This window comes from Mauremys mutica, chromosome 9 (assembly GCF_020497125.1).
Source record: "Mauremys mutica isolate MM-2020 ecotype Southern chromosome 9, ASM2049712v1, whole genome shotgun sequence".
NCBI lineage: Eukaryota > Metazoa > Chordata > Testudines > Geoemydidae > Mauremys > Mauremys mutica.
Window position 1 is genome coordinate 102,939,494 of NC_059080.1, and position 9,784 is coordinate 102,949,277.

Consider the following 9,784-nt stretch of genomic DNA (forward strand, 5'->3'; position numbering starts at 1 on the left):
CTCATTCAGAATTTGAACATGAGCCTATAATTAGTTAATATTTGCACAGCACTTTGTGGTATGTCTACACTGCAGTTGAACGCCCGCAGCTGGTCCATGTCAGCGGACTTGGGCTTGTGAGGTTCAGGTTGCGGGGCTAGAGAAGATGTTGGGCTCTTGGACCTTTCCCTCTCACAGGGTCCCAGGGCCTGGGCTCTAGCCTGAGCCTGAACATCTACACTGCAATTTTACAGGCCAGTAGCACAAGCCCCACAAGCCCGAGTCAGCTGACGTGGCCAACTGCAGGTCTTTAATTGCAGTGTAGACATACCTGAATGTGCAAAATGCTGAGTAAACAGGCATTCAAGGAGCACAGCATAAATATCTACTGTAGTCAGATATTATAGCTAGTTATTATGTGCCCACAAATGCCTGTTTTCTCACATAAGCAGATTCTGTGCCTGCAAGTGGGTGTGTGAGCTAAATTAGGAGGTACAGCTTTGGAGGCTTTATAAAAGACTTGTCCCTTTAAAGACAAATAATGAAGCCTTTTTGTTTCTTGTGCATGCAGGTGAACGGAGCCATTCAGGTACTTCCTGTGGTACTGGCATCAGGTGTAAATATTTCCTTCAGTGGACAGTACGTCATGGTTACCACTGCCTTCGGGCTGAGAGTTAAGTTCAATGGAGATCATAGGGCTGAAGTGATTCTTCCCAGTATATACATGTCTAAAGTCTGTGGCATGTGTGGAAATTACAACAGGCACAAAGCAGATGACTTTCTTAACCCAGATGGAGAGATGGAAGCAAATTCAGTCAGCTTGGGCAACAGCTGGCAGATTTATAATGACTCCAGGTAGGACTCCAAGCATTACGCTAGTCCTTAGCGGATTGATATGTAATGAGTAGGTACTTTAAGTGCTTATTAACTATGATACAAAAATGTCCAGATTTTCTGGATGAAAAATAATCATATCAATGCTCATATTGTTCATGTAATTGTGAAGTTTCACAGCTGTTTTGATTGGGACACAGAAAGAGTGGATTTGAACAAAAATATCACAAAGGCCTAAATTGGGTCTGTAAGTATTTTTTATTATTATTAATTAGAAACATGAAACTTGAAAACTTTTTTGCCTTTTATGTGCCCTATCTGTGTGTCTTTCATGTGCAAAATCTGTTTGTAAACCCTTATCAAATCAAAATAGATTCTAACTAAGACATTGAAAGGCACAAGGGCAATGTCTATGTTGAATTCCAAGTGTATTTTTTCCCCATTCGTTTCATACCCAAAATCAGCAGAAACATTTTTTCTTACAAATATTTCATGCTTGGACAGGAGTAAGCCCTGGAATGTTAGTAAATACATTATGCAAAACATAGGGCTTCAGTGCATGCAGACTTCATTAGTGAATTTCTCTGCATCTTTTTTCCTCCCAGCTGTGTCCCAGATCTTGGCCATACTCCAAACTGCTCAGATGATGAAACACAAATGATCCAAAGCAACAAGTACTGTGGGCTGATCACAGATCCAAGTGGCCCGTTCTGGCAGTGCCACTCAGTAGCTGATCCATTGGTTTATTTTGAAGACTGCCTGTATGATCTGTGTGAACTTCATTTGAACAATGCAGCCCTCTGCAATAACCTACAGTCATATGCTGATGTGTGCCAAGCTGCAGGCATTCCTGTGGGAACATGGAGAAATGAAACATTCTGTCGTATGTATCAAAGCTGACTTTAGATTATTATAGGTGGGGTTGGTAGCACTCTCTATTATTAAAGTTGCCTGATATTTCCCATTATAAATCCTTGTTTTCAGTTGCTTATAACTTTGTCAAACTTTAACCTCGTGGGCTGAAATTTTCCATGCTGGGTGTCTGCCTCAGGCTGAATTTTCCTGGGAAAAACTTCAGCCAAAATGGTTCTTCCATTTCTGAGAAGGAGGCTAGGAAAAAAATATGTTGTTTTTCCTGTATTAAAAGATTTTAAAGACTTCTTCTTTGAAATGTTCTAGTACCCCCATGCTTTGAAGTGGGAACTTCAAATGTGAAATGTGGCAGGGCATGGCCTTTGGTCTGCAATGTACCCTTTGCAGTCCCTGGGAAAATCTGCCCAAATATGGCCAAGTCAGGAAGCCTTTGAAAAATCGCATTTCGCACATGCTCAGTAGAGACTTGTTAGAAGTTATCAGCTAAACTCTCTGATGCTATTATCCTCACTAAGCCTGCTCCAGTCCCTCACAGCTCCCTGTGCTGGCCAAACGGCGCATGCATCCTCCCCATAGAGAAAGCGAGCATGCTCCATCTCTTCACAGCTCCTGTAAGAGCAGCTAAGCAGGCTTCTGCCCAGAACTGCAGAGGTGAAGCTGGACTTTCCCTGTAATGGCTGCTCTGGGCCAGGGTGGGGCTAGGTCACAGAACTGAGAGCAAGGAGTCGGTCTCTCCATGGTCCAGCTCTCTGTACCCCACCCCATTTGGCCCAGGCAGCATGGAGGAGGATGCTGCTTGATTCAAATGCAAAGCAAGAGCTGGACCATGGAAGGGAAAGGGGTAGATTGGGACCAGGACAAGGTGTTGAGACGGGGGAACTGGAACTGGCTGGGCAAGGAGTCTGGGACTAGGAATGAGGAGAGACTGAGAGATGGGGATAGGGAAGAGAGAACTGGGACAGGGATGGGCTGGAAGGGACATGACAGCAGGAGCCAGGCTTCAGGGTAGCGGGCAGAAGAGTCCCACTAGAGCACACTCCCTACCCAAGCCTGGAATGGAACCCAAGATCCTAAGTCTCACCATTCCTCTGCTGTCAGCAAAGGAAACCCACTGGCAAAGTGTGTGTTTCATGCCCTGCTAGTGCTGGTCCTGCCTGTGCACTGAATGAGGCAGAGGTCCTGCAGAAAAAAATAGTATATCATGTAACTAAAGACGCTATCATAATGCATACATACAAGGGGGCCGAATTAAATTTACGTGGGCACAGGGCCGGCTCCAGGGATTTTGCCACCCCAAGCAGCCAAAAGAAAAAAAAAAGCCGCTATCACAATCTGAGGCAATTCAGCAGGAGGTCCTTCGCTCTGACCGGGAGTGAGGGACCCTCCGCCAAATTGCCACCGAATAGTTGGACCTGCCGCCCCTCTCCAGAGTGGCCGCCCCAAGCACTTGCTTGCTAAGCTGGTGCCTGGAGCCAGCCCTGCATGGGCAACCTTAATTCTGGCATTTATTAACCTTTAATTGCTTTACTTTACAATTTTAATAAAGTTCTTTCAACATAATTAGGTGTGGGGAAGTGAGTGGTGGTGGTGGTGGTGAGAGTTTAATATATGTATATAACCAGATATAATCTATAGCTGAACCACTACTCTCTCTTGATTTTTTATTTTTAGTGACATTATTCAGGAGTTTGGGAAGGAAGAAAAATATAAACTAAGTGATTAACAATAATAATAAATAGAAAAACCACATTAATATTCTCCTGCCACCTAAACGTTCTACCTGTTGAGCAGCCAAGAAAAGCAATTTGTTTTTTCCCTTAACTCAGTTATAGTCAATGGAAGTTTCCCTGTAATACTCTGCAGGAAAGACAGACTTTTCTTGCGGTCAAAAGGCTAAACTAAAAGTGAACTGGGAGTTTTGATGGAGGATAAAAACTGACTAGCGTCTTCGGTATTTGGCCCAAAATACTTTTAAAAGGAACAAAATATATTATTGCAAATCAGTAGTTTAAAGGATTAATGTGGATGCTTTTTCAATTTACAGCACTGATTTGTCCAGCCAACAGTCACTATGAAGCATGCACAGCAGCCTGCCCTGCCACCTGTGTCAACCCGATGGCTCCTGCCAGCTGCAGCCTGCCGTGTGTGGAAGGATGCGTGTGCGACAGTGGTTATCTTCTCTACAACGATGGCTGTGTCCCCAGCAGTCAGTGCGGGTGCTGGCACAACGGCAAACACTACCCTGTTGGCGCTGAATTCTGGACCGATGACACCTGCTCCTCTAAATGCACATGTCCCTCTCGGGGGAGCAAAGTAACCTGCTCTAACGCAGCCTGCCCAGCCGATCATTACTGCGGGGTTCAGAACGGGGAACCTGGCTGCTACCGTGAGACGTACGGGATCTGCCGAGTCCACAACGACCCTCATTACAACACGTTTGACAGAGAGACTCACCACTTCATGGGGAAGTGCACCTACACGCTGGCCAAAGTGTGCACCAACTCCAGCTCTCTGCCTTATTTCAACGTAGAAGCCAAGAATGAGCATCGAGGGTACTCTGCGGTGTCCTATGTGCAGAAAGTCCTGGTGGAGGTTTATGGACAACACATAGAAATAGTTAAGGCAACACCAAATCGTGTACTGGTGAGTTTTTTGGATCCATTACATTTTGGATTCAGAGGTGAAATGCAGCTGTGGCAGAATTAGGCAAAAATGGAATGTTCTACTTTCATGTTAAGTGTAATGCTAAGGATATTCAGAGTATCTGGCTTTGCCACAATAACAAAGTAATGGATCGAAGAAATCTAGGCACACATAGGAGCTATTAATATCCACTAGGCAGAGCTAATGCTCTGGTAGCTAACATAAAAGACTTGTAACCGGAGTTGTATTCACAGGAGCATGTAGGTGAAAACAATCACTTCTTAGAGACAGGAGTTTGGAATTAGACAGGAGCACTACAGTATGCGTTGCCAGTAGCGTGGCCAGGTGTAAGAAAATCACCTTTCTCTAGGACCATCTCGGTCACAATTCTGGTAGGAGGGAATGAAGTGTATGCCTGCAAAAACAAATGCACATGTTGCTTCCAAACAAGGCCCTGGATTTGTTCCTGAAATGTGCATAATTAGAAATATTGTGCCAGTTCCTCATCTGGTGTAAACCAGCCTGACTCCATTGGCTCCAGTGAATTGCACCAGCTAAGTAACTGGCCCGACTAACTACATGTCTGGTCACACAATTATTTAATTTGCAAATGCAAATGCAGGATGTTTTTGTAGTATTCTCTTTTACAAAACTGACCTTTGTTTCACCAAAATGAAATCCATTAAAGATCACCTTTCTAACACTTAACTTCATGGATTCATTTGTCTTAGATCAATAAAATATGGTCAACTCTCCCTGTAACCACAGCTGGTGGGTCAATCACAGTGAGCAGGAGTGGACGCTACGTTATCCTAGAGACAGATTTCAGACTGAGGGTTTCCTATGACACTGATCACTCGGTGGAAGTGAAGGTGCCCACCACCTATTTCAACAGGACCTGTGGCATGTGCGGTAACTTTAACAATCGGAGAGAGGATGACTATATGATGCCAGATGGGCAGCAAGCCAAGAACTCTAATGAGCTGGGAAACAGCTGGCGTGTCAAGGATGACGATCCTTCTTGTGATGTCATTGTCCCACCCAAACCCTGCCCTGCAGACCAAGAGAACCTCTACAGAACTGACAGATTCTGTGGCATGATAACCAAGAGGCCTGGCCCCTTTGGGGTCTGCCACTCCGTGATCAATCCTGAGAGCATCTTTGAGAGCTGTGTCTATGACCTCTGTGCGCTGAATGGGAATGAGCAGCTCTTGTGTAACGCTCTGGCGACCTACGCTGATGCATGTCAGGAAGCTGGAGTGACTCTCCCCCAGTGGAGAAACGCCACCTTCTGCCGTGAGTATCTGCAGGGAATCGAATGTCTGAACAACCTACTCTAGTGTTGCAAAAGAGTGTTTACTCCCCATGTACTGCATGGTTTAGAGTTCTGAAAGTTTCCATTATTCACTCCTGATATTTTGAGATTACAAAACCCCTGAATGTCATGTGCATGAAAGGTGCCTGACGGACAACAGGAAGAATGAAATCTTCTGTCTGAGAACAGGTACAGAAAGGGCAGCAGCAGTCTGAGCTGATTCTAGACTGTCTTGCCAGTGTTTATCTACCAAATTCCTCCCACACAGGTGTAAGGATAGTTTAGTCAAGTGATCATGGCTAACTGTTCTGAACCTTTCTATAGCCAGTATGTCAATTAATGCCAGTCCCCCCTGATATGGAGATTTATCCACTAGTAATTAGATATGGTTTAGAGATGTAAAATTCTGATTTGGGTCTGAACTTCCCCAGAGTTCAGGGTATTTGTATTTGGTTGTTAAGGTCCTTCTCAGCTACAAACTATATTTTTCTTTTATCTTCCCTTCCTGAAATAGGGACTTTTGGGTTTCAAGAACTTCTCTTAACATAAATTGTTACTGAAAAGCTAAATATCCTGGGTTTTGGATGCAGATTTTCAGCTGTGAGTTATAGAGTTTTTATTTGTTTTTCAGCGCTTCCTTGCCTTTCCAATAGTCATTACAATCCATGCACTAGTGCTTGTCCTGCAACCTGCTCCAACCCAGTAGCAGCAAGCAACTGCAGTAAACCTTGCGTGGAGGGATGTGAGTGCAACAGCGGGTTTGTTCTCAGCGGTGGACAGTGTGTTTCTATGGGCAATTGTGGCTGCCTCTATAAAGACAAATATTATGAGGTTTGTTCTAATGTATGCTAGATGTTTGGATCAGTATTTCACAGCTTGCAGTCAAACTCAGCTTTTATACCTGTATGTATTTGCTTGTCTCTAACAGAGAGGGGAAACTTTCTGGGAAACAAACTGTGCAGGCCAATGTAACTGTGCAGGAAACAACACCATAGTCTGCAGTCCAAAGACATGTGAAGCGAGCAAAATTTGCAAGGTGCAGAATGGAATCTTGGGATGTTATCCATTGGACATCAACACCTGCCACATCTATGGGGATCCACACTACATAACCTTTGATGGGAGACTGTACCATTTCCAGGGTGGATGCAATTATACAATAGTTGAGACATGCACAAATTCTTCTGAGCAGTTCTCAGTGACAACCAGGAATGAACACAGAGGAAGCCAGGCCTGGACTGCTTTGAATTCAGTAGCTGTCACATTGAAAAACATTCACATTGCTTTGAGAAAAAACAAAGAGGTCCATGTAAGTATTATACCTTACACACACCCACACCCAAACCCACCAGTGGGTTGCTGTCACAGGGTGCTCTCTCTGCTAGTGGCATCTCCTCCTGGCCGCTCTGGAAATTAGCTCTGGCCAGGCATTGTGCCCTCTTCCAGCAGTGTCTCTCCCATTGTCCTCTCATCCTTAGGACCCCTCTCACTCCAGGAACTGCAGCCTCCTCTCCTCTCTTTTCACAGGGAGGGGCTGCAGCCCCACCTGTTCCCGCCCAGCTGAGCCTGCTTTCAATCACTTCCCTGATCCCTGGCTCCCCATCCAGGTGCAACCTGTGGAGTTAATTGTCACACCTGGCCATCTTAACCCCTTCCAATCTTGTGTGGGGGTGGACACGTCATCACAGTTGCCTTTGTTCTGTCTACATCAATATTGAATCACAGTCCTCTGAGTTATTTGCCTCCAGGACTGCAAACAATAAAGGACACACACACATGTTCATAAGTAAAGCAGAACCCAGGATAATTTTTCAGAGGCCAGGATAACTTTTCCACTTCTCTCTCCATGTTGTTCAGCACTGCTACATAGAGGATCTGTTTTGAGTAAATTCCTCACCTTGCTTTCTTACAAAACCAGTAGTGTCTTTCTCACTCTAACATAACTAACAGATTACATGTGCCAACTAGAGAGGTAACAGTATAACATCAGAAAATGAACTATAGATGGATCCAAATCAGGATCCCACTACCACAGTTGGTTCTGATCAGAATTTTGCAGCTCTGGTCCTCTGCAAAAGAAACTCTCAAGTTTTTACATACTCAAAAGACATCACTGACTTTGTCACCAATTGCTTTGTTGACTCAGCTATTTGTGTGACATCACTGACTTTGTCACCAATTGCTTTGTTGACTCAGCTATTTGTGTGTGCTATTTTTTTTTTAGGTGAATGGAATTCAAGTTGATCTTCCTGTGACTCTGCATCCTGGAATTACAGTAGCTGTAAGAGGACCCTATGTGGTCATTGATACCTCTATTGGCATTCAGGTGAAGTTTGATGGTGACCAACAGCTTTTTGTTCATGCTGATGAAAGCTTTAAGGGGCAGCTGTGTGGCCTGTGTGGCACATACACTGACAACCAGCTGGATGATTTCCTAAGACCAGACAGAGTCCTGGAACAGGATTCAAATAATTTTGGCAACAGCTGGCGAGTGAAGGATGACAATTGGATGTAAGTACTTGGAGACACCTATAAGTGCAGACAAATCACTTGACCCTTAAAAGGAATAAGGTCAAGATACAAGATATGTGTATAGATATGTGTTCCATGGAAACCCTTGTCATTACTAGAGCCAGTGGTTTCATGTCACGGAGGTCAATTTTGGATCATGTAGATTTGCACATACCGTATTTCCTTTCATTTTCACTTTTGAACAAGCCCAAAAACTCAGCTGAAAACTCTTGGGGCATTTTAAAACCCACAGCAGCGAATCTTAGAGTCCAGGTCTACACCCTCAGGCTTCAGGGCCGCCCAGAGGGGGGGCAAGTGGGGCAATTTGCCCCAGGCCCTGCAGGGGCCCCCACTAGAATATAGTATTCTCTAGTATTGCAACTTTTTTTTATGGAAGGGGCCCCCAAAATTGCTTTGCCCCAGGCCCCTGAATCCTCTGGGCGGCCCTGTCAGGCTTGCACTACGCCACTGAAATCAACAGTATAGACATTGCAACTCAGGCTGGAGGTCAGGCTCTGAAGCCCACCCTGCTCCCTGGGCTTCAGAACCAAAGGTTCAGCTCAAGCTGTAGCATCGACACTGCTGCTTTTAGCGCCGGAGCGTGATCCCCACAAGCCCCAGGCTGTAGACCCTGGCTCTGAGACTTGCTCCTATGAGTTTTAAAAGGCAGTGTAGACATAACCAATGTGTTTGGATGATTTCAGTGTGAAATCTCCCATCCTTACTGAAAACTGGGCCCATGTTACCTGTATATTAACTTACTAATTTCCATAGTCCACACCATGAACTTGATTTTTTTTCTCATCCTTTGTTTTTGGTCTTTGAGAATGTTTCAGTATGAGCAGTGCTTAATTTGTGCTGGCGCTTGCCAGGGCTTATCCCCAGCACCTCTAGGCTTGGCAGTTCATAGCCCTGGCATCTCTGGGCTTGCTCATAGACTCATAGACTTTAAGGTCAGAAGGGACTATTATGATCATCTAGTCTGACCTTCTGCACAGTACAGGCCACAGAATCTCACCCACCCACTCCTGTAACAAACCCCTAACCTATGTCTGAGTTATTGAAGTCCTCAAATTGTGGTTTGAAGACCTCAAGCTGCAGAGAATCCTCCAGCAAGTGACCCGTGCCCCATGCTGCAGAGGAAGGCGAAAAACCTCCAAGGCCTCTGCCAATCTGCCCTGGAGGAAAATTCCTTCCTGACCCCAAATATGGCGATCAGTTAAACCCTGAGCATGTGAGCAAGACTCACCAGCCAGCACCCAGGAAAGAATTCTCTGTAGTAACTCAGATCCCACCCCATCCCATCACAGACAACTGGGCATACTTACCTGCTGATAATCAAAGATCAGTTGCCAAATTAATTGCCACAATTAGGCTATCCCATCATACCATCCCCTCCATAAACTTATCAAGCTTAGTCTTAAAGCCAGATATGTCTTTTGCCCCTACTACTCCCCTTGGAAGGCTGTTCCAGAACTTCACTCCTCTAATGGTTAGAAACCTTCATTTCTAATTTCAAGTCTAAACTTCCTAGTGTCCAGTTTATATCCATTTGTTCTTGTGTCCACATTGGTACTAAGCTTAAATAATTCCTCTCCCTCCCTAATATTTATCCCTCTGATATATTTA

The 9,784-nt window shown here is 44.8% G+C and overlaps 1 protein-coding gene across 1 annotated transcript; it reads left to right on the top strand.

The window, feature by feature from the left end:
• The first annotated feature begins 3,753 nt into the window (after positions 1 to 3,753).
• LOC123376854 (zonadhesin-like) lies at positions 3,754 to 8,159 on the top strand. The gene is made up of 3 exons (XM_045029095.1): positions 3,754 to 4,329; positions 5,061 to 5,625; positions 7,921 to 8,159. Exons 1-3 carry the CDS (start codon positions 3,802 to 3,804, stop codon positions 8,157 to 8,159), a joined length of 1,332 nt encoding a protein of 443 aa, XP_044885030.1. The 5' UTR covers positions 3,754 to 3,801.
• The last annotated feature ends 1,625 nt before the right edge of the window (positions 8,160 to 9,784 follow it).

Bases quoted from the DNA above. Each gene is read 5' to 3' on its own strand.
- LOC123376854 (XM_045029095.1), top strand. From the start codon at position 3,802: ATGGCTCCTGCCAGCTGCAGCCTGCCGTGTGTGGAAGGATGCGTGTGC. The intron at 4,330-5,060 runs GTGAGTTTTTTG...CATTTGTCTTAG, and splicing joins CAACACCAAATCGTGTACTG to ATCAATAAAATATGGTCAAC. The intron at 5,626-7,920 runs GTGAGTATCTGC...CTGGAATTACAG, and splicing joins GAGAAACGCCACCTTCTGCC to TAGCTGTAAGAGGACCCTAT.